Raw genomic sequence first — 25,877 nt, 5'->3', positions numbered from 1 at the left:
AACATTTATCCTACATCTGGTACCCCTCAAAGGAAGTTTCTATTGCCTTTTTCCCTCATATGTCGCACTTTGCTGTTTCTTTGAATGTCTAATTTTATATTGAAAGCTGGACATTTTAGGTAACATATTGTAGGATCTCTGCATACTCCTCGCCCACTCTGGACTTGTTTTTAGTAATTTGGCTAAACTAATTCACCAAGTCTTTTTCCCCTCACAGTATGCACCCTCTGTTGTCACTGCTCAACTTGTTTCCCCCTCATTTTTATCTTTAAGCCTGACTTCCTAGGGGTTGCTTTCAAGTCAACACCACCTAGCAACCAGCCAGATTGATCAAAGGTTGTGCTTAAGCCCCCTGAATCAGTAAGAGATTTACACCCTTTACCATTGGATCTGTGACTTGGAGGCTGCTTTCACTGTTTAGGGAGTTTACAAGATTTGCCCTACATTCAGCAAGTGTTGCTCCTATGCGGTTGCAGCCTTGAGCATGCACACATTCTGATTACAAAGGACGTCTGCAGTTTTATTCAGACTTTCTCTCTCTCTCTCTCTCTCTCTCTCTCATCTTTAAGCTTCTCAGTGATATCTAGTGGTATCACCAGCAACTGTTAGCCTTCAGTAACTGCTAGATGATTGCTCTATTGTTTTCAACAATACTATAGGGTATAAATTGCTCCAGTCTGATCCAGATAAAGTCAGGCCCCAGACAGCCTGTTTACCAAATCTTTGAAGCTCACTCCAACCCTCCCCTGAACAGGACCCCTGTGCCTCTGTGCTATGGAGCAGGTTGTGGGGTGGAGGAATGTTGGGAAACTGGGTCTACATTGAATGCTCCCTGAATACTCCCTGTGGAACACCTGTGCTGGTGGCTGGGGAAGGCATAGGAGGAGACTAGAATGTGCCAAGGTTCACCAGCTGCTGAATGTACATACAATAGCTCTCCTGCCCCAAGAAAGCTGGGAGAGATGTATGCTGCCACATGACTGCCAATCCAACCAGAGCAGGTTAAGTCGCTTATAACAGAGCTGTGAGGGAAAGGGGGATTGCACAGTTCTGTAGCTGCCCTGTCCTGATTTTTATACTGCATGAATTAGGAATGGGGCAATGGGCACCACTACCCAGCCGCCACCACCTTATTCAATACAAGCCTTCTGTGGGCACAAGAATGGAAAATGAGATCTTCTGAACAGCAGTATATTTAACCTTACACCCAGAAACACTGTATTTCTCCCAGTTAGGTTCTGTGGTTTTTCTTTTGGAAGCTTCACACAATTTTTACTTTGTGGCTCTTATTATAAATGGGTCTTCTTTTATTGCCTCCCAAATGATTACTCTTAAGTGTTCAGAAAACTATTTCTCAACGTACTCTCTTGGATTTTCAAAATACTGAAATAAAGTCATTTGCAAATAGTATTTTGGTCTCTCTCCAAGTTTTCATTTTGCTTTCCTACAATAACATAGCAATAAGTTACGAAATAACTGATGACAGTAGGCACCTATGTTTCACTACTTAATTGAAAGAGGCAATTTGAGTTGCAACCTGAATATAACCTTCACTTTTGGTTGAAGGACTCTAAATTATTAAGGAAGAATTCTTCTTTTAACATATTAAAAATGTTTCTACTAGGCATTAATATTTTTTATAAGTACATTCTTGGCATTGACTAAAATCATGATTTTCAAAATTGATGTACATTAACATTCCTCCTACATTACTCAAGTTTACACTATGATAATTTATGATGTTCACTTTTTAAAGAAAAAAGATTCTTAAACTTGGGGCATTTATTAACAGAAGTCATTTTAGACAGAGAAATAGTCAAAAAATAATTCAAATATGATTATCAAACACCTCTTCCAAGATATTGGCTACTTCTTGTCTAGTTATTAAAGGAAGCATACTTAAAGCAATGAATACCCAAATCAACAAAGCTGATCCTATTTCAGCTCTCCATTATAGGGAAATTCTTTTGCAAATACTGCACTCTTAACTAACATCCCCCAGCAAGTTTTACCAGGTGAGATCCCCAAGGCACTTTGCTGAAAACAAAGATCGTAACAAATTGTTGTGACAAGGAACAGAGCCAACACCTCAACACAAATGGGACATATCCTAAGTAAGCAGATGTCAATGGTGAAAAGGAATCTTACTAAAAAGAAAAAATCTGAAGTGAGTTGCATGGAATTAATACAACATTCTGTTTTCAGCTAACCTCCATTTCCCCCCATCCTAAAGAATTCCTATTACTTTTTCTCACCAGTGATTTCAAGTCACTAAAAGAACTAGTATCTATTTCTCATCTAACCTGGACATAAATTCTCACAGCAACTGATCTCATTTTTAATCTCTCCATAAATTGCATTACCCTTAGCACACAAAAGACCTATCTACTTCAGCCACTAATTATTTTCATTACCTTTACATTCACTTCACTTTCAAACAAATACATCTACCTTGGTTAACTGTATATACATACATTTTAGTTTTTATACTTGTAACTTTTATATAGCTGGTGTATATCACAAAAAAAAACTATATCAAACTTCTGTTTTGAATAAAAATCTCAATCTAAAAACCCATCTTTGAGAGAAAGCAAGGGTTGGTAAACCATTTGATGGGCCAAATTTGGCCCACTGACAGGTTTTTTTTAAACAAAGTTTTATTAAAATACAGGCAAACTCATTCATGTGTCATCTATGGCTGCTTCTGCATTATGACAAAGTAGTTAACAACAGAGACTAATGGCCTACAAAGCCTAAGTTATTTGTCTGACCCTTTACTGAAATACCTGACTCCTTAATGAAAACAAAAATTTTTATAAAAAACTATTAGAATTCAATCTGTGCTGAATGCTTAGTATTGAAATTATATTTCAAACTGTGAAAGTTGAACTATTATTTTAAGTGAATGACAAATAGTGAGGCCCATTTCAATGCAGAAGAACAAATAGGAAAAAATGAAAATCTCCTGACCCAGAAGTTGGATTGCAAAAATAACACTAACTCTTCCAGTTGTAATAAGAACTTCAAACTAATGAATATCATATTTTGGAAAGCCATCTTTAGCTAACTTTCAGCCAGAAGGAAAGAAAGGATAGAGGGTTTTATTTTCAGACTTTCTGCTCTGGCAATAAAGAGGCTCCAAGCAGGCTTTCCTCCTTCAGAATAACCTAGTTTAAAAAACAAAACAAAACAAAAAAACTCATAAAAGGTATCAACTAGAGTATCTGGGGCATGAAGCTTTTTAAAATAGCTTTTAAAACCTTAAGGCAAAAAGTATGTATCTTGACATTAGATTTTTTTTTTTTTTACTGGTATGGCTATTCTGAAATGTATTTTTATAGTGCTGCAAACATTGGCAAGACAGTTCCTTCTCTCTCCTCTATTCACAGAAGGTGATGCATCATAATAGATCTAACCATAACAGAGCAACATTTCAGTTTTACTGCCATTAGGGTACTGAAGAACATAAGCCTCTCTGTGGCTTTTCTTACCAGCATAGTTAAATTATAATATATGTTACCCTTCTCAAACAAAATCTCAAAATTTCACCTATAATTTCTGGGGAATAAAATCCCAAACTTCATTTTGCATTCACTAGCATTAAAAAAAAAAAAAAAAAAGCTTTGAAAACTAAGTATTTCCCACTAGAATAAAATTCCCATTTGACTTCATCACAGTAAAAAAAATTATGTAAACACAAACTTAAGATAAATTTAATTGAAGAAGACATTCGTTACAGATTTTAACAATGCTTACCATTCTTTAAACACCATATACATTATTAATATATACCGTATATTTCCAATCAATTCCGTTCTTAGGCTCAATTTAAGAAACACAATTGTAACAGGTTTTATACAAAAAATACTTCACTTCTAAGAAAGTAGACAAACTGCACAAAAACAGTACATGTATAATGTGCATAGCAAGATAGCTTGAAGCATCTATGTATGGCTTTCTTTAAAATAAAATTATTGGGGGAGTGGGCCCATTTGGGACCTAATGTTACAGTTGACGTATGTAAACTGTTTCACATCTTTTAGGCACTTGCTAACAATAGTGTTCAATCCCTGAAAACTGAATTTATCAAAAAAAAGAAATTGTACATCTGAAATGAAAACCAAAAAAATAACATGGGTAAAGTCTTACATATTCCTTTTAAATTAAACGACAAGTTTTATTAGTGCATGCACAGAACTAAATTGAAAGAAAATAAACTTTTTATGTCAAAAACTTTCTGTGCAAAATTTACATAACTGAAAGGTACAAAAATATGTACAGGTTTTAAATTCTTTGTTATATACAGAAAAGGAGCCCTGAAGTTTTCAATCAATGAAAATGTCATAACACTAGTAGTAACAATGTAACAAAAATTATATAGTATGTAATTTTTTAATACAAGAACTCCATTGTCCAATGGTCCAACAAAATTTGATTCAAACTTACAAAGTGGGAAGTTTAAATTGATGATTCTGTTGTCACGAAAATATTCATTTTAAAACTCTACCTGTTGGGCATATCCCTTCGGAATCTGTCCTGAAGTGTTATGCACTGTCACTGAGTCCACTATTAATGCTTCTTCAATTTCCAACTGCAAACAATCAGTAATCTGCTTTGGGTTGTCAGTCATACTGAGAAGTTGCTAACAAAAATGGTTTGTCCCAATGTGGACATGTTCAGACACTAATAATAAACACAAAAGTATGATTTGCTTTGCTAATCTTACTTCAAAATATTGTTTCTGAGGAATAATTTTTAATTTTCAAGAAAAGCCATTCCCTTGGAAGTGCTTCTATGTTTCACTCTTTTTAAAGGGATGGCAACCAAGAAAAAAATTGGCCACTTGGTTTATGAGGGGACAAACAATTTAAATCAAATAAACATAGTTCTGTGGAAGGGAATCACTGGGGAATATAACCAAATTCAAAAAAATGTTCAAGTTCTTTAAATGAACTTCAAACTAGACAAAGAGTTTAATTCTTCTCTCGAGATTGCCCATCTACTGCAACGCTTGAGAGCCATTTAGAAAAAGAAAATCACCTTGGAAGGGTGTTCCAATCAATGACATGTAACACAGCTTACAAGGAAGAAAGATCTGCTTGTCAAAAACTCTTATCAACCATCATATGAGGTGTAACTGTAGTGAGTTAAATGTACCCTCAAAGGAGCTTAACTACCTTCAAAAGAACTACATTTTGCAGATGTAGAGTAAGTTCTTTACCCAAGTTCTCTTAGAGTATCTTCACAAATGATGAGAAACTCCTTCAGTTCCATAATGAAAGAGCTCTCAACCTCTTCAGGGGAGCTACAGTTATCAGAATCATAAGGCTGGTGGAAGAAGAGAGGGAATGGGGCTGTCACCTGTTACTCTCTACTAAGAGTCACTAAACTCGGAAAACTGTTTTATCAAAATTTTTAGCCCTAACTTCCCGAGAACACATTTTAAAAAATTAAATCAAGGTATATCTGTGCTGATTAGTTTCTTTCAAAACTTACATGTGCACTGACAGCATTTTCAAATATCACACTAAAACTTTTGCTCTTCCATGGAAATATAGTCAACTTTTAAATGTTTAACTTCAGGTACTATATTGAAGTAAAAAATGTCTGCATTAGTAATTCAACCCACTATTTTCTTCTAAGGTACTTTTACTTTTCTTTTCCTTGGTAATTACAGTAAATTATTCTAACATGTTCCAATCACGAGTAGCTTCCATTAAATGTCTCTGACCATGACCAGCCCAAGCATCCTGATTGTCAAATACTCTACCACAAAACCAACAGTTAAATTTAGCCTTCAGAACATTTTCAGAGGTAGTTTTCACAATCTGGTAATTGTTTTTGCTTGTCTTTTTGAGAGTTAATTTTAGCACAAATCTTTCTTTCACAGAACTAACAGGTTTAAATGTTTTGTGCCTCTTGGGAAAATCATCGTAAGTTGTTTTAGAAGGGTTATAACAAACTGGTTTCAGTAACGCACTGATAGTTCTTTTTGACAATGAAACCTTAAGTACACGTCCATTAAATTTAGCAATAGTTTTCATTACATTTGCTACTTCTGGGGCATCTGCATCAGGATGATTCAAAACTACAACTGGTTGGTTTCTCCTAGGACATTTCACAAGCTGTTTGGAACTGAAGGGGAAAAGCCGCAAAGTTCTGACTGAATCTTTTGAAAGCCTAGGTCTGCTGAATCCGAATGATTCATGGACATCTTCAGGCTTTGCTTTTTCTTTACACTTTCTGTGTAATGCTTTTTTTCTTGGAGGTTCTTGGTAACTATCCCTACACTTGCGTTTACAGTTTCTGTTTCTAGATACAAAGGAAGTTTCAGAATCTTTACTTCTTTCATGAGTTTTTATTCTTGAACATTTCTTTTTCGAAGTCTTTTTCTTACTGAAGTTTCTCTCAATTCTACAATTTGTTTTACACCGTAATACTCTGGCCTCTGAATGGTCAGTGATACCTATTGGTTCCTCAGAAGATTCTGGGCATGTTGCAGTAGAAGTTATCACAATTTCATTTGCTGGCATCATATCATCTAGTAATAAGGGTAAGGCATCTCTAGAAGATTCTGGCTCTTTCTGCTCTCCTCCTATAGTCTGATTGGATGGTACATTGTCTTTCTGCAATGAGGACGCAGAGTTGCTTACTGACAGATTATTAGCAGCAGTCACATTTAAAACAGGGTTAAAAATTTTCAGCAATATTTTTTGTGGTGTTCCTTCAGGTTTCTTTGGCTGTATATTTTTATAATAAGTACTATTCTGGACTAATTTAGACTTAAGCAGCTCAGTCTTATTTGGCATCACACACTTTAAAAAAACAGCTTGTTTGCCATCAGGCAAAAGAGTGTAAAGAGGTGGTTTTGGAAAAATCTTGTTCTGCTGTTTTACTGAATCTGAGATATTCAACTTAGTGCCCTGATGCTCAGATACTGTATTAGGAGCAGGAACACCTTTCACTGAAGAACTTGCTGGCGTTTTAATAATGTAAGGGCCTTTTAATGACAAAGTATTTTCTGAGCTACTTTTCATGCTCAAACAGCTGCCAATGCTGGAACAAAGTGCAGGGGTTAGACAATTACTGTTTGGTTCTACTTTTAAAAAAGGTGTTCTGCAAGGCTCCTTACTTGTAGTTCCACAAGCTTGAGCATTCTCAGTTTTGACAGCAGAAACACCTTCAAGTTTCCCATTATTAAATGTTAAAATCATCCCAGGTTTCTTGTTTAAAAGGAGAGAGGCAGGGACACCTTGTGTATTAACCAATGGAAGTGGTCTTCCTGAAACATGTAATGTAGGCTTGTTAGCAACGTGCAATGGTACAAAAAAGCCTTTTGGAGTCTGAACAAAGATAGCCTTTTTTGGTTCTGAATTTACAAGTGGACTCTGCACATACAAAGAACCTACATTTTGCGTAGTGGCTCGTAGTTTGTCTTTTACAAGCTGCTGTGTAATTATTGCATCTGACTGAGTCTTAAGTAATGTGCCAAAACCAGAAATTCTAGGAGTCTTCTCTGAATCTCTCACATCTTGTGACATTGACAACATTTGTTTTTCTTTTCCACTAAATTTTAAATTCAGATAATTTGTAGCCACATTAATCCCCATATTACCAGATGGAATTGGAAAGAAGCCTTGTACTTTCAAGTCTTTTGAAGATTCAACTATTTTGTCTTCTCCCTCATGTTTCTGAAATGACTGGTCACAATGAAGCGGCAGGTCTTTATCTGGAGTGTTACTAGAGTCTTGTTTTACATCAGGTTTTGCTTTTAATACATCTTGAAGTAACTGGTTTATTTCAGGTGGCAAAAGTTCTGACGCCTGTTGGCTCTGGAGAGAGAAAACAGATGTAATTCTAGGCATCATAGGTGATTCAACACTAGAAACGTCATCCCATTTAGGCTTTTCAATCATGCTCTCTACATTCTGATTTTCATTAGTGTATAGGTTCTGCCCATCAATGTTTTGTCCTTTTTCTAAAACACACTGTTCTTCAATTTCAGCTTGTGCTTTTAAAGTTCCATCTTTAGTATTTAAACGACTAATAGATGCTAACAGGCTATCTGGGTTTGAGCTCTCCTTCCTCACTAGTGATAAAACTGACTCACTTATTGGCTGTTGAACTGCTGTCTTGCTTGATGAAGATTCTCTTTGAGGGTTTTCACACACTGCTGTCCCTGAAAACCTATGACGTTTATTAGAATTATTCACTTTTGAGTAATTATGAAAAGGTAATGATCCTTGGTTGGAAGATTCAACAGGTAACTCAGAGTTGACATAATTAATGCAATAGTTATGCATATCTCCACTGTTGTATGAGTTTGGTTTGGTAGTACAGGTGACTTTATCTTGACTTTTAATGGCACTACCTGATACCTCAGGGTGACACTGAGTAATATGACTTCCCCATAAGTCAACATTCTCTCTCGTTTCTACTTTTGTGGTCAAATTCACCGATGCTGTGCTCAATTCTGATGTTACTGGCAAAGGAGAAACACTTTTTCCATCATCCATTGCTGGAAGCATATTACTTGTTTGAGATAGCAAAGCCATTTCTTTTTCTGAAGTTACCTTCCCTGAAAGTATAGGAGATGAAGATGAAAATGGAGTAGCTGCTTTCATGTAAACTGTGTCATTTAACTCAGTTGTTACTCCTGTTAAAAATGCAGTAGTGTCCAAAGTCTGGGGTTGCAAAATTGCAGTATTGTCCCTTACAGCACCTGACTGTGAGCCTGGTGAATATAAATTCTGTTTATTGGTAGGCAACAGTTTTATTACAATATGTTGTTTTCCATCCACCATCTTAAAGCCCATAAACTTAGCACTGTAGTTAGCAGGAATTGTTATTCTATTATTTTTTACCATTAACACTGTAGGTCCTTGTACAGCAGTCTTCAAGAAACCTGAAGTAGAATTTGATCCCTCTTCAGCTCCGTTACATTGCCCAGTGGACAGAAGAGTTGGCTTTTCTGACTCTGACTCAGCAGGTTTATCATTATTCTCACAGTATAGTCTTTCATCCTTTTCTTCATTTATATGTTCCTGAACAAGATGGCTCTGGTCTTCAGATTTAGCCTGTGTTTTGTTCACTTTTTTAAGCACTTGAGTGTTTCTTTCTATACTTCTGTCACTTCCATTGTTGATTTTCTTACGTTTCCAGAATGTCTTCCTTGATGCACCTATTTTATATCTTTTCAATATTAGTTTAAGTCCTGCTGAAGTCTTTGCCATCCTTTTTTCATATTTGTCTTTTTCCAGTTTTTCTTTCGCATATAAATGTTCTTTGTGCAAAGTTATAACATGTCTTACAAGGTGCTCTCTCCTGGTAGCACCATAGCTACAATATTGACAAGTGAAGGGAAACGTACCAGAATGAATATGAAGGTGCTTCTGAAGCTCTCCTTTGGTTAAACATATATAATGGCATTTACCACATCTATAAAGGATTTCGTTATGTCTATGTATGTGCTGAACAAATGTGCCAACATCCTGGGTGGAGAATTCACACTTTTCACATTGAAAATTACCATTTACACAATGTGTGGATGAAAAATGCTTTGTCAAGTCTAATAAAGTATATAAATTCTCATTGTTACAAATGTCACATTTTACTAAAGTAATTCTATGGGTTCGTCTATGTTGTTTGAATACCTGGAAGTCGTTTGCTGAAAAACTGCACATTTCACAAGGATATGAAGGTAATTCACCACGGTGCCACATTTGGAAGTGTTTCTGCAAATCATTTGGGCTATACCGAGTACTATCTCGGCACTTCAAACAGTTGAAGTTGAGTATTTTTGCAGACATTTTTATACCTTCTTCTTCAACTCTCTCAGACTTATGGAGTAACATACACTCCTCTACACAGCTTACAGTCTTTATACCGATAGATTTTCTTGCAGTCTGTGGTTTATGCTGAAATAATTTTCTGTATTTGTCAACTTCATGTTTCAATAGGACCTCATTTGGAATATTTATCTTCGGCAAAACAATTTTCACATTTTTTAGTTCATAATGAAAACTACTTTCTGAAATTTTTGGTTTAAGTACTGATCTGATAGTATCAACTCTCTCATTTTTCACATCATAATCTCTTTTTAAAGTATTCTGTTTTTCATCAAAAAATAAATGTTTCTGTTCAGATGGCATGATTTAACCAAAAATATCCCAATTTCTTTTTTTCCTGCAAACTCTTGAAGTTACTTGTAATTTGAACAGGAAACAATACTGTGCCGAGACATCTTCAAAATACCAGGACTTTTCCCACATTAACTCACCTAAAATCAAACAAAGAACTGAAATTTTCATCACAGAAGTATCAGTAAAATTCATATTTTAAGTTTATTTTGGCACAAAGCAAGAATGTTGATCAAACAAAAGACAGAAAAGACCTATTTAGTATTTTAAGAACAGCTTACCAAGAAGTAATAGTCTGAAGTAGAAATGACACTAATCTGGATCTCAGGAAATACAAGCTTTACTTCCAGCTCTGCTCTGTAACACTGGGTAAGGTTTGACTTCTCTGCACCTCAGTTTCCTCATCTAAAGAAAACCACAATTGGATATGCACCTTTAAGCTCTAAGATTTTATATAAAGTTGATACTACAGTTTTTAAACAGGATTTTAAAAATCTCAACAAGAGAGCCCTATAAACTTAAGTTCCACTGACACACATGGTTCCAATTGTACATATATACCATTAACTTTCTCAATTACTTAGTTGACCCTATAGCTATTACCTTGTGAGAATTTCAACAGACTTCTCTGCAGATTTTCTACTTCCCTAGTGCCTCAGGGATAATTTACGTTTAAAATAAAAGTTTCATTCACCTAAACAACAATAACAAAAAGACATTGCCTGCTGTCTCAAGTTAGCATTAATAACTGGTAAAAAAAGAAGAAATTAAAAGGAGTAACACATTTCCCTGGGGTACTCCTAAGTCTAGCTACTACTTCTGATTCCCTACCATTTTGGCTTTTTTTGTCCCTAGAACTAAGTCAGGTGGCAGCAAGGCAAGCCCTTGGCAGATTAGAATGTACCCATTGCTAGCTGCCTCCATTAATTCAAACACTTACTGGTTTGTGTTACTCTAGACAAGTCTCAATCTCTGTGTTTTAGTTTCTTCATCTATAAAATGAAAAAAAAAAAATTAGTATTTCCCCTACCCCTTTCACAGGGTTGTTGTAAAGATTAAATGAGGACACATAAGTAACAGAATTCTGTAAAGTACTATATAAACTGTAGCTACCACCATTACTGTATGTGATCACCATGTATGAGACATTATGATTCAAGGTGCAGAGGAACAGAAAACAGTAGAGTTAAAAAGATGTGACAGGGACTTCCCTGGCTGTCCAGTGGTTAAGACTCCATGCTTCCACTGCAGGGGGTGCGGGTCTGATCCCTAGTTGGGGAACTAGGATCCTACATGCCACACAGCAGGGCCAAAAAAAAAAAAAAAAAGGATGTGACAATATATTGCTGAGAATGGAATCTGACTACTGAAGGTTCAGTAGTAAATATATCAAGCAGTACTACATTTTCTTACTTTCATGGTCTTAAATATGTATATGAGTAATAGATATAATTAGGTAAGCTAAAAAACTAAAGTATAAATCACATTAAGCTTCATCCATGTCTATCCAAAGGTCTCACGTCTAAACTTCAATTAATCTAAGTAACTAGGAACTTCACTGTTTTAAAAATCCCTTCTGAGAGAATAAAATTAAAAGTTAAATTACTTTACATTACTACTAAGAGGCCCTTTGAATATTTCTCAAACTTAAAACTTTTGGTTGGGTCTAAAAAACACCTTCAATATTTTTCAAATATATATATGCTGACTTGAAAATAAATTCATTAGAAGGGTATGAGTTTACTGACAAAAAATTTTTTTACATACCATGCCTAATACAGTAAAAAAAATATTAAATTTTTTACTATATTATTTAAAGCTAAATGTAAAGACTTTTTCTTCAAAAGTAAGAATAATAATAAATGGCTGGAAAAAAGTTCAATGATACCTGGTGGATACTTCACACCAACTGAGAAGATTCTCTACAGAGTATCACATTCTCAACAGTGAGTGACAAGCATCATGGTCATCTATGGAGTTTACACCATACCAGAATCTGAGGGTGGGGCTCAAATATGTGAAACTTTTAAAGCACATTAAGTAATGATTCTTCCACATTTGGATACCATATTGTGGTCACTCCAGACTATCCATACCCAAGCTTTTGTATTTCTATATATAATCAAGAGAAGTCTGTATCATAGGTTTCATTACAAAAGGCAAATTGCTTCTTATAGTAATATGTTTCCAAAAATGTATAATGCTAAAAAATTACATATTTTGATAATATTTCTAAATATCATCAACTTCATTTCAAAATACCTACATAATTTAAAATTTTTCTTAGAAGAAAACACATATCCCGAAGTTTGACAACCAGTGTGATTTAAATAACTTCATCAACTAATACTTACTAAAAAAATACCTACTATAAATGTGTTGCATTTTGATGAGTGCTATGGAGAGATGCAAAAACATGGTCCCTACCCTTAACTGCAGCTCGCAATCTAAAGGAAGAGGCAGGACAAATAAGTTAATATACTGCTTATTCAGAGTTGATCATCCAGCAACCTTAAGCTTCTAATACAAAAAAATAGAAAATAATTAAGTAGGATGCATGGCAGCCAAAACAGACGCCACAGAGTTCACCCATTAGTGTACATGCCCCTTCCTCACATACAAAACATGTTGAAGGGCTTCCCTGGTGGCGCAGTGGTTGAGAGTCCGCCTGCCGATGCAGGGGACACGGGTTCGTGCCCCGGTCCTGGAAGATCGCACATGCCGCAAAGCGGCAGGGCCCGTGAGCCATGGCCGCTGAGCCTGCACGTCCGGAGCCTGTGCTCCACAACGGGAGAGGCCACAACACTGAGAGGCCCGTGTACCGCAAAAAAAAACAACAATGCTGAAAAAAGGGACCACCTCATTAAGAAATCCACTTAGCTTTTACTTAAGTCTGATAACTGCTAATTAACTGATGTTGAATGTCATTATTTTTTATATTTAATGTATGGCATATATAATGAAGCTTTAAGAGAGTTTGTGCATTTTAGGTATTTTGGGGTTTATTTGCCCTCAAATTTTAAGTTTGGAGAATGTGTTTTATTTTTTTCAACCTGTTTTATGTGGAAGCAATCAAAGATGACACCTGGTAGCAAATTATACTACGGTTGCCATCTATGGGGGGGAAAAATGTGTTCCATTAAAAAAAAAAAAAGGAAAGAAATTTTATTATAATTTTAATCTTCCAACCTATTAGCTAATGCTATTTTCACTACAGACCAATCTCTACACCCCACCAACAAGGATTACTGATTTTAAATCTCCTACTTAAATTACTGCCTTACATGTATGTATTATTATCTCATAAGACTTGAAAAACATCTCATCAAGCCTTAAAATAATACTATTTGTTTAAAGTATGACTGGCCCTTTAAAGTAACCCAGAGTTTGCTGCATCAAGATAGCAACTCAAGCCATTTGATTTTCTCCCTCTCCCAACTGAAACACAAACCAAAAAATATAATTAAAACAAATCCTACAAAATGGCAAGAAACTAAAACACATTCCACAGCTATGCCACAAGGTGTTTGGAAAGAAAAGGTCCAGAGAGAGAAGAGTGAAAACAAATGCTGATCAAGCAGCACTTTTAAAGCACCACTTTTAAAGAGGAAGCACACTAGGAGACATTCATTCAACCAATATTCAATGAGTATCTATCTATTATGCCCTAAGTAAAAAAGTAACAAGTCCACCCACTCCCTCTCCTAAACATACCTTGTGAGAGAAGTGAGGGCTTGAGAGGAAGCTTGTGTGAAGCCCTTTGGGGTGACAGAAGGCTCAGGCTGAGGTATGGGAAGAGAATGAATCCAGGGCTTTGAGCTGGGTCCAGAGACCAGACACAGTTGGGGGTTGCTAGCACCAGCTGTCAGGAGAGATGTAAAGAAGACATCATTTCTGAACAAAGATACATCTTCCTAAATCCATGGCCATCTTGTTCTGTTTAAGAGTGCTGCCTTTTCTCAATGTAAGTAAATTACTAACTCTAAGCTGTCAGAAGAAAATTACATTAACTTTCTCCACTTCATCTAACCAACTACGAAAATCTTGGTTTATTCTCCAACAATACATCTCAACTCCCAATGCCATCAAAAAAGATAAGCAGGCAGAAACATCACTGGATGCAGCAGCTCAAAAAAGGGAAAATAATCTGAACACTCAGAGAAACCTCTCACCCATTCTCTCAACCAGCAGTGAAAACGAATAACTACAATGAAAGTTACTGGAGGAAAACGGAGAAAGCTTAAAAAAAAAAAAATCAAGTAGTGATTGGCAATGTCACTAAGACCTGAGCTAGTATACTGAGAAAAACAAAAAACAAAAATAAAACATACTGCCGGGCTTCCCTGGTGGCGCAGTGGTTGAGAGTCCGCCTGCCGATGCAGGGGACACGGGTTCGTGCCCCGATCCGGGAAGATCCCACGTGCCGCGGAGCGGCTGGGCTTGTGAGCCATGGCCACTGAGCCTGAGCGTCCGGAGCCTGTGCTCCGCAACGGGCTAGGCCACAACAGTGAGAGGTCCCCACACAGCAAAAAAAAACAAAAAAACAAAAAAAAACATACTGCCATGAAAGGGAGAACAAAGTAGATGGGGGAGAAATAATGGTTTTGAAAACAGGAGAAAAAAATTACATGGAGTTGTTGCTTTTTTTGTTTTAAAGCCTTGAATTTTCAAAATCAAAGGCTCCCCAAAATGCCAGGCAAGATTATTAGTGGGAAAATATAAAACTCAGTATCTAAACTTATCCTAGTAAAATGTTTGAATTAAAAAATAAAAATGAAATTTTACCAAAAAAGAATGGAATGGGAATTACCTAAAAAGATATTCACAGTACCAACTTTAATCAGACATCAATATTAATCAGACATTTTACTCACAATTCGAAACACTAGAAGACAATGAAATAACATTTATAGAGTTCTGAGGGAAAATAATTAACCCAAGAATTAATTCTATACCCAGGAAAACTCTCATATGGGAGGGAAAAACACAATTTTAGATATGCAAAGATTCAGAGAATATACTACATATGCACTGTTTCTAGGAAAATTTTTAATACTTCAGCAAAAACCAAATTTCAGTCAGAAAAAAAAAGAACTAAAAAAAATAATGTGATATAAAAGAAATATCTGTCAATAATAACATCTACAAAAGAGAAATAAATGTAAATATTTTGTAAACACAGTTAAGAAAGCAGAAAAGACTGGAGAATAGGAACATCTGCAAAATGACAAATATATAAGAAGCCCTTACAGAAAAATTAACGATGGGAAACAGAAGAGGTGACAATAGCAACAAAATTCTAGATACTGGAAAGGAGATAAGTAGTAAATGACCTTGCAGACTCAAGAAAACAATCCCAGGCAGACAGTGCAAACTAAGAACTAACCCATTTTATACTCTGAATCTTCAAAAGACTTAGGAACTGGCAGCACCAAGTCACTCTGAAATGGGAAGAAGAAAGGAGGAGGAAGATAAAATAAAGAGAATTTTGGAGAAAGCTGCTTGAGTTTTGGTTAGATGCTAAGATTCTCTTCCCCACTCCATCAAGCTAGGTTACTGCTGTTCCCCAACCACAGCAGAAGTCTGGAGGTTATTCTCTGCAGAAAGTAAAACAGAATCTTTGAAATACAGGATACCAGACACAGCTGAGAAAGTGGGTACCACACCAAAAAGAAGAGGATTAAATGACCATATACATATGAGACACAAACCCCATGCCATGCCCCAGTTGGCTCCTAGGCTAAAACAGGGCTACTAAAAATGTGGTTTGCTGATGATCCATGAACCATTTGTCACCAGTCCATGACAAGATTTGTACAGAAACTGAGTAAGCATTTAGAAACTGTAACAGCACTTTCACAGTGTTAAGTTTATGTCTGTTGAATCCAACAATAAAAATTTGGGCTTGTTTTGCATGCTTTCTTTTTAAAATTTCATTTTCTTTTTTGTTTTTTACCATGCTAAAAATCATTTTATTTTTCGTTCGATAAACATTGTGCATGGATTTCCTATAAAATTTCATTTTCTAGAAATAAAGGCACTACAACATACTGATGGGAATGTAAGCTGACAGAACTTTCATAAAAAACAGTTTGTAAAATATATGTATTTATTATAAATATTATAATAATTTTTATAAAATAATATAAATATAAACATATCTACATCTACATATATGCTGGGGGAGAAAGTACATTAACTTCCAATTCACTCCTAGAAATCTATCCTAAAGGTAATAATCAGATGTTCACAGAAGCACTGTTTACAAAATCACAAAATTAAAAATAACTAAAAGCCCAGCAATAAATACGGTATTTCTATTCAATGGAATATTCTTCAATTTTAAAAGCAACATTGTAAACCCACATTTATTAACAGGAAGAGATCCAAGACACATTAAGTGAAAAAAACAGAACTCAAACAGTAGACATGTTAGGATTTAATTTGTTCAACTATTAGATGGGTAGAAAATAGATGGATAAACAGACACATGGTCCCCTACAAACTCTCAGTAAGAAGTCAAGAACATACACACAAAAAATGTTTATAGTGATTACTGGTTATCCTTAGGTCAGTGTTTCTTAAAATGTTATCCTTGGATTACTATGACCTCCACACTGGCATACTTCCTTATCATAGCACAAGCAAATAGCTTACATTTGGATGTAACAAGAATGACAATCTCTTTGTCCCTAGACCACACTATTATGAAGCTTTATCAAAAAAAGTGGCATGAATCCATGAAACTTTTGTAATTCTCAAACAAAGCAACTGACTTTGTGGTAAACCAACTAAGCTTTTCCTGAACAAACTCAAAATAGTAAACTTGACACCAGTACAAAATTGAAGAATGTTGACACTAAAGGTGGACAAGAAATTAAAACAAAATAGGTATTATTCAACGCTGTCCTCCCTTTATCAACACACAGGTACCCAATTACACTGTAACAGCTACAAAGCTAATGGCAAACATAATACTCAGAGAATGAAGAACTATGCTATTAGATGTCACTATACCTCATAAATTCATGCTATGAAGAGAAATTTTTTAATTTAACAATTAATTTGAAAGCCATGAGGTTATTTAAAAAATAAGTAAAAAGAGAGTTGGCACCACCAGAATAGCAGTTATGTATGCACTGCTGTTAAACAAATAAAAAGTTGTATGTATTTTATACAGAAAACAAATAGTATTCAACTAATAATACGATTCCTGATCTTGGTACATTGTTAAAAGAAAGAATAAAAATTGTAACATCAATCTAAATTTGACTTTTTTTTCTATACACTATATAAAGAAATAAATAGCAAGTATAATGTTGAACTGTTTTTGCAGTAGTTAAGCATATAATTCTTTAATAAAGTACTGGCTTTGATCTGACAAAATTGTATTTATTCTTATTTTCTTTTCTAGTGTTCTCATTAAGTTTTGGTATTGGTATTATGAAGAATTTGTAAAATGAACTGGGGTACCTTCCATCATTTAATCTGCTCTTGAACAGTTCACTGAACATGAGACTTGCCTGCTCTTTAAAATTACACAGACTGCACCAACACACCATATGGGTCTGGTACCTCTTTAAATTTTAGACTTACAATCTTTGTAAGTTCTTCTACGGTTTCTGGGATCTTTGGGTTTTCTACTGCTTAAATCACTTTTGGCAATTTATGTTTTCCTTGAAAAAAAAAAAGCAATTTCCTTCACATTTTCTAAGTATACCTCCATAAACCTTACTTTTAACAATCTATCCTACAGAAATAAAAGCACAACATAGAGATATGTATCAGTAGCACTTAAATGTCCACGAATAGGAAAATGATTAAGTAAATTATGGAATAGCCACATGAAAACAATATAAAGAAAGAGGTATATGTATTGAATTGCCTTGGAAAGATATTTATTGTGAAATTTTTTTAGTTTTCAAAAAAGGAAGTTGCAGACTAAGGCATGTAATATATTTTTAAATTAGCAGGAAAGAGCCTTGTTTTTATGTCAGAAGCAAAGATCCTATGAGTACATGTTTGTACATAGACAAATTTATAGATATCCTTCAAACTACTGATAACAGGTTAATTTATTTTAAAGGAATGACAGCATGGCACAGCAAAAACAAAATAAAATAAAACAAAAACAAACAAACCAAAACAACAGGGAAAGAATCATCAGATCTCATAAGAACCTTGACTGAAACCAAGAAGGCAATGTCACTACCACAAGTCTTTACTGAGGCCTGCCTGTATATTCCTGCCCTTGAATTCTAGGAAATTCTGTATCCTTAACATAATTCCCCCTTTTCAGCTAACATTAGCTTAAACTAGCTTAAGCTAGTTTTATTACTTGTAACCAAAGTTTCTTTCTTTTTGTTTTCTTTTAATTGGAGTATAATTGCTTTACAATGTTTTGTTAATTTCTGCTGTACAAGGAAGTGAATCAGCTATATGTATACATATATCCCCTCGCTCTTGGACCTCCCTCCCATTCCCCATCCCACCCAGCTAGGTCATCACAGAGCACCCAGCTGAGCTGCCTGTGCTATACCACAGGTTCCCACTAGCTATCTATTTTACACATGGTAGTGTATTTATGTCAAATCTAATCTCCCAATTCATCCCACCCTTCCCTTCCCTCCCTGTGTCCACACGTCTGTTCTCTACGTCTGCATCGCTGACATTAAGTTAATAGATCAATGTTGACTGTGTTTATTTCACAGAAAGGAAGGTTTTGTGATGATCCTTTAAAGAGTTAAACGACTTAAACATGTAAGAAATGAGGAAAGGTTACCTAGACTAGAAAAAAAGAAATATTAGAAGAACTGCAGGATCTAGATCACAGACAGAATGGCAAGGTTAAGTAAGAAGACTACAGAGGCGGGCTTCCCTAGTGGCGCAGTGGTTGAGAGTCCGCCTGCCGATGCAGGGGACGCGGCTTCGTGCCCCGGTCCGGGAAGATCCCACATGCCGCGGAGCGGCTCGGCCCGTGAGCCATGGCCGCTGAGCCTGCGCATCCGGAGCCTGTGCTCTGCAACGGGAGAGGCCACAACAGTGGGAGGCCCGCGTACCGCAAAAAAAAAAAAAAAAGACTACAAAGGACAAATTTGAACTTGAAATGAAAGGTAACAAGGAGCCATCCATATTACTTTATGAGCAGAGAGTTATGAAAGCAGTACTTTAGAAATAGTATTAGAATGCTACTAGACAGCAAGATATATTGGAGAAAGAGAGTAAAAATAGAAGTGAGAAAACTAAGAGGACTAAGTGACAATCCAAACAAAAAAGTGAGGAACCAGAGAACTGGCAGTGTTAGCATATGTTAGGAATCACACAGTAGGTACAGAGAAAGTTTTTAAAAGATGATTCCCAGAATAAAATGCCAAGGATAGAGACTTAGAGTGAATCAAAAAGTGCCATTCCTGGAGAGTTTTTTTTGCTTTCTACAACAGAGTTTTGTTTTGCTTTAAAAAGCAAAAACATTCTACAGTGTTCAGCTTTAGTGAAAAGGTATAAAAAGAATCTATGTGCTAACTCACAACATTCTAGTTGCTCAAACATTAAACAAAGAACTAAAAAAACTCTTAGTTTAGCCCTATTTGTGACTCAGCATGTACCTCTGTAACCTAACTTGTCACATTAATTGTCCATACACAGTTAAGAAAACTGATTAGTCATTATTTTTTATAACTACTGCATTCCTTGAGTTATTGAATTTTTCTCTGCAGAGATAACTGAATGCAAAACAATCATATAAACATACAATTGGAGACAGAACAAAGCAGCATGCAGCAGGAAGAGCTTGCTGAAAAACATAAAGTTCTGCCTAAAAGGAACCTAGAATACACAAAATACTAAAACTCTTATTTTCAAAGCAGAACCTATTTTATTTTATTTTATTTTTTAATTGGGGTATAGTTGTTTTACAATGTTGTGTTAGTAGAAACTAACAGAACCTATTTTAATGTCCTCAAAATAAACTATTATCTTTTCATGACTTGGAACATTTTGGGCTTACTCTTTTTGTAGCTGTTTTAAGTTTTTAAAAAGTTTACCCCAGAAGCTGACACCTATCTTATTTTAAACAAGTGAAAAATAAATATTGTAGAAATTTATATTGAAAGTCAGCTCCCTTCAAATCATTGTGGTCTAATGACCTAACTTACCACAAAAAAGAGAAATAAAAAGTTAAGTATGCAAATGTGATCAAGTACAGATATAGAAATATTCAAAATGCTAGTGTACATGTAAGCCACATACCATTCAGGTAGATTTGTGACACTGAAGGAGTTTAAAATAAATTATGAAGGAGTTTAAAATAAAAATTAAAATACAGAAGCAGCTCCTGACTCAGATGAATCTTCTTTTTACTCTCTGAAACTATAACTGCTCACTGTACACACACACACAGCCCAACACATAAGATGCTTTCTGCTCCCCAATATATACACCTATATTTACCTTTGTTCATACTGTTTCCTTTCACCAGGCTTGTCATCCCTCTTTCTCTTAATTCAATTCTGGTCAAACTTCTTTTCTAATTCTACTTCCTGTAGGGACATGAAACATTCTGCAATACACACTAATTTCCCCCCTTCTCTGAATATTCATTTCAAGGATAGCCATTGCGCATCACTTTATTACACTTTTATCGATACATCATTTCATTTTTAAGTTTTACCTCCCAAGATAACTTATAAGCATCTTAAAAATAAGTTCTATTTTGTATTTCTCATTTATCCCTCTCAAAAACCAAGAAGACTGGGCACACAGGGACCTAACAAATTCTTAATTCATTTATTCTTTTATTTTCGTCTCTCCATCCCCACTGGCATCATCTTAGTCCACTGTCATCTCTAACTTGGATTAAAATAATAGTCTTCCTAACTGGCATTCATGCTTTCCCCTGCCCACCAACCCTTCTCTGAATCCATTCTCCACACAGAAGCAAAAGTGATCTTCTTAATATAAAACAGGTTACAGTATTCTCTGCTTAGAACTCCTCAGGGGCTTCCCAAAGCACTTAGCAAGCAAAATTTAATCTCTTGGCCAAGGCCTGCAAGAAACAGTGACATCTGGTCCTGGACTTCACTCTTCAACTTCATCTCATGCCACTCTTCCCATCTGTAAATATAGTCCAGTAAGCTACCATATATAGACTCTCAGTTCCTCGATACTCCCTTCCTATCTTTCTTATCTCAGGCCTTTGCACCTGCTACTCCCTGCTTGAAATATTCTCTCTCCCATTCCTCAAATGGTTAGATCCTTCTTATCTTTTAGGCAGCTCAAATGTCACCATCTCAGAGAGGCTTTCCCCAACCTATAAGCCATTCCCTCCTCAAACAAAAAAAATTGTTCCCTATTTTAGCCCCTTGTATTTCTTTTTCTATAACATTTTCCCCTCTGGCAATATTTTATTTATTTGTCAATTTATTTTCTATCTGTCTCTACCACTAGAATAAAAGCACATAAACACATGGACCACACCTGTCACGTTCTTTGCTATACCACCAGCATCTGGCACAGTGCTGGCCTTGTAGCTAGCACCAAATATGTGCCGGCCTTTGTTCTAAACCTTGGGAATACAGCAGTGAATGAAACAGACAAAAATCCCTCCCCTCATGGAGCTAACACTCTACTGGTTATTTAGATAATATCAACACAAGTAAATTATATAATATAGTCAAAGGTGACAAATGCTGTGGAGAAAAACAAAGTAGAGAAGGAAAGGCAGAACCAGAGTTCTAATTTTAAATACAAAGTCAGGGAGACCTCACTTGAAATGGTCTGTTTTGAGCTAAGATCTTAAGGAGCTGAGGCAGACAAGCAGCATTCCAAGAAAAGAAAAGAAAGAGTAAGCGCCAACACACTTACTCCACACACTGAGTGTGGAGTGTGCCTAACATGTCCGGTGAACAGCAAGAAGTTGGTCAGTATGATGGGAACAGAAAGCACCAGAGGGAAAGCAGCCGGAGAAGATGAAATCAAAGAAGTAATGAGGAGAGCTGCTGGAGCATTTCGGGTAGAGAAATAACATGAGCTGAATCGTTTTTTGAAAAGATCACTTTGGCTGCTATGTTAAGAACCCAGTATTTGAGAGGGAGGTAAAAATGGAAGCAAGGAGACCACTTTGGAGACTATTATACGACAATTACCCAGGTAAGAGATGGTGGCTTGGTAGAGACAATAATGCATGGTCAGACTTTGAATATATTTTAAAGATAGAGCCTATAGGATTTGCTGACAGACTAAATTTGGTCTATGAGAGAAAGAAACACATCAAGGATAACTCTGAAAGTTCTGACCTCACCAACTGGAAGAAATGCGTTGCTCTTTACTAAGAAAAGATAGTGTGGGAGTAGTAGGTTTGGAAAGGATATCAAGAATTTGGTTTTGGTCATGTAGAATTGGAGATATCCAGTTGACATCCAAATGGAAACATGGAATGTGTAACCGAATACAAAATACAGAGGTCTAGGTGTTAAGATAAAATTTGGGGAGTTATTAGTCTGTGTATATATATGTGTATGTATTTTTGTATATAGAACTGAATGAAAGGGGTAAGTAAAAAAAGAGAGAAGTCCAAGGCGTGAGCCTTAAGATACCCTAACATTTAGAGGATAAAGAAGAGAAGAGCTGGTGTGGCTGAAAGGAATGAGCAGTGAGAATGAAGGTAAATTAGGAGAGTGGTACCGTCAAAGCAAAGTGAAGAAAGTGGTTCCAGAATCATAATGATCAACTCTGTCAAATAAGATGAAGACTGAGAAATGACCCCTGGACTTAATGTCAAGAGTGCTGGTGACACTGATTAGAATGGTTTCAGTGGCTCACAAACATGAATTTAAGAGAAAATGGGAAGAGACATAGAGGTGTAATACAGACAACTGTTTCAAGGAATTTTACTACAAAGGACCAAGAAATAGAGGAGTTGGAGTTTTTTGATTTGTTTGTTTTTTAAAGGTAGAAGAAATTATAGTATGATTGTATGCTCATAAAAATGATCCAGTAAAAATGTTAAAATTAGTGACGGAAGAGAGAAAGAAAAGAAATGCAGGCAATGTCCTTTAGTAAGTGAGAAGAGATGCAATCTAGTGAACAAATGGAAGAGTTGAACTTAGAAAAGAACAAAGATAATTCACCTGTAGTTACTGGAGAGAAAGAAAAGGACATCAGCAGGTGGGTAGATGTTATTGTGAGAGGTTGTGGACAGAAATGCCTCATTTAAGTCTACGACAGGGGTTGGCAAACTACAGCCAACAGCCAATTCTGGCCTGCTGCCTATTTTTGTAAATTAAGTTTCATTGGAACACAGCCACATTCATTCATTTACATATTGTTTATGGCTGCTTTGGTGTTACACAGCACCTGATAGGTACAATAGAAACCATATGTCCACAAAGCCTAAAATATATACTACCTGGCCATTTATAGCAAAAGTTTGCCAACCCTGGTATATTGGAATCTCTGTTAACTCTTTGAGCTGAGGACCAGATAGAAAAGAAGAAACAAAGAAGAAAGAAGAAAAAGAGAAGAAGATAAACAAAGAAGAAAGAAGATAAACAAAGACCTAGGAAACAACAGCATTTAGTGAGAATGACACATTAACCTATACATCATTCCTAATACCTGGAGCTCTAAACAAATATTCTATGAGTAATCAAACATTACTTTAATTTCACTCCTTATCTCTTTTCAAATGTTTTTTATAACTATCGCTATATTAGTTTTGAACTGGCTTTATCTCTACAGAGGAGGTATGGTTTCGCGACTGTACTAAGGGAGCTCTCAAAAAGAAGGAGGTAAGAAGAAATTAACTACATATAAAACACAGAACAGCATCACAGGTTAATTACTTTTTTTTTTTTAATTTTCAAGGTGGATGGTTATTAGCAACAAGATCTTTTCCATGACAAATAAATATACACCACTTGAATACACTTATTTTATATCTTAGCATCACAAAAATGGTATCACACTGAAAGAAATACAAACATTTTACTCAAAGAAAGCTCCACCTTACTAGAAAGAAGCAAAATTTCTGCCTGGCTTTCCAAATACCTCACACATAGATTTACCTAAAACAGCCAACCTTATTTCCCATTACCTCTCATTCCCCCAAAATACAAATTGTTATTGTCAAACCAGTCTCTTCCCAATCTTGGATGAGCACTTAATCATTTTCAACTCCATCCATTCTTCAATTATTCTTTATGCCTATCAAAACCCAATTCATAAGTCAAAATCCATTTGAAGTTATATCTCCTTTCAAGAAACCTTTCTAGACTGGGCCAGCCCTCACTAATTTCCTCCCTATCAGAACTCAGACTTACAACCCATATGACTGTGCGTTCATTTAACCTTTTTAGCCATTTGTATTATGTTTCATGTATATTAATCTGGATTACTTAACTAAACTATAAGCACTTTGAAAGCAAAGAGCTCCTCTTATTCTTATATATTACTAAAAAGCTAAGTACACCACAGATTATTCTCAACACACGCTTGTTGATCTGTGTAACCTAAGTATATAAAAATGTGCTGTATTAGAAAAAGTCCACCATCCACTCAGCCAAGTATGTACAAACCTTGACTACCCAGGCAGGTGCACATACTTGTACATACTACTATGTATCCGATAAATATTTGTAGATTGAATGAAGGACTAAATACATGTATAATGAATGAATGCATGCATGCATGCATGAATAAAAGGTATCTTTTATAAGGCAGAGGGAAAGGGCAAATTATGTATGGACGTGAATGATCAACTTGAAGCTATAGATCTTAAATTCATAAAGGCCATATATTCATCAGGAGGTTTTCTGCTACAATCCAATTCAAACTAACTTATATGCAGAATTTTGGGCCAAGGGACTGGAAAGGACACCAGGGTAGCAGACAGAATCAAAAAAAACCCATAGATACCTCATACCATGGCTCCTGGGACTAAAAGTGGTACTCTACCTCCATCTATCTCCCATCTATATGGCTTCACTTTCACCTACTACAAATGCGGTTCTCATACACATAGGAAAGAATGTCACTAGCATCCTCCCAGATTAACAACATTAGAGAAAAGGGAGCATCTTTCTCCCAGCATTCATATATCAATTTCAAAGGATTCTGATTGGCTCTGCTTGAGTAATGGGCAATCACTGTTGCAACAGGGACGACTGGGCTTGCGTTATAACACTGACTCATAAGACAAGACACCAACCACTCATAACAGGGGAAGGATGGTTCCCCAAACGAAGAGATACTGGGTTGACGAAAACAATATGTGTACACACATATATATACGTCTTCTACCAGCCACAACCTCCAACAACTCAATTTTAATTAGGAATTGGTGATGACTTTACCATATTTTGAAATTATTTGACTTCCTATAAAGCCAATATTTGTTTTCAGCTATTACCACTTTTTGAAATGAGACCCACATGAAACCCACTTAATTTTCCTAAGCTTCAAGTCATGCACCTGCATTCCAATATTCTGACACTGGTTTCATGCAGTCACACCAATCATGATTTTAAAATTTTAGTCAGATTTTGATTATAATTTTTAAGCTCAGATAATCCAAATCATTTTGATCTGTTACCATACAGCAGTCTCTTATTTACTTCGTTACACGTGAAGCTTTCATTGTTCACCATGTTACTTTTTTTGAGTAGTTTGGCTCAAACTTAGTAAAGAAAACTCTTAGCACTCAGCATTTACTTTCTCTGTTAAGGAGCAACACAGTACCCA

The 25,877-nt window shown here is 35.7% G+C and overlaps 1 protein-coding gene across 32 annotated transcripts in view; it reads right to left on the bottom strand.

Moving 5' to 3' along the window:
* The window catches only part of ZNF518A (zinc finger protein 518A), a 91,625-nt gene that overhangs the window by 35,411 nt on the left and 30,337 nt on the right, over nucleotides 1-25,877 (bottom strand). For 8 of the 32 annotated variants that reach the window (XM_027112144.1, XM_027112143.1, XM_027112140.1 and 5 more), the window contains exons 3-7: nucleotides 20,589-20,677; nucleotides 13,854-14,001; nucleotides 11,080-11,131; nucleotides 10,421-10,544; nucleotides 3,692-10,279 (exon numbers count right to left, since the gene is read on the bottom strand). The exons of 1 other annotated variant lie outside the window; for it this stretch is intronic. In XM_027112144.1, coding sequence (XP_026967945.1) covers nucleotides 5,682-10,151 — 4,470 coding nt within the window. In that variant the 5' untranslated portion in view covers nucleotides 10,152-10,279; nucleotides 10,421-10,544; nucleotides 11,080-11,131; nucleotides 13,854-14,001; nucleotides 20,589-20,677 and the 3' untranslated portion in view covers nucleotides 3,692-5,681. Of the gene's footprint in view, nucleotides 1-3,691; nucleotides 10,280-10,420; nucleotides 10,545-11,079; nucleotides 11,132-12,508; nucleotides 12,587-13,853; nucleotides 14,002-20,588; nucleotides 20,678-25,877 lie in introns of those variants that run through there. 23 more of the 32 variants (XR_003433841.1, XR_003433839.1, XR_003433840.1 and 20 more) reach the window with 9 other exon arrangements.

This window comes from Aethalodelphis obliquidens, unplaced genomic scaffold, assembly GCF_003676395.1.
Source record: "Aethalodelphis obliquidens isolate GAN/ISIS:26980383/991018 unplaced genomic scaffold, ASM367639v1 scaffold11, whole genome shotgun sequence".
NCBI classification, from domain to species: domain Eukaryota; kingdom Metazoa; phylum Chordata; class Mammalia; order Artiodactyla; family Delphinidae; genus Aethalodelphis; species Aethalodelphis obliquidens.
Note: the sequence above shows the minus strand (reverse complement) of the source record. Positions and strands in the feature narration are given on the sequence as shown.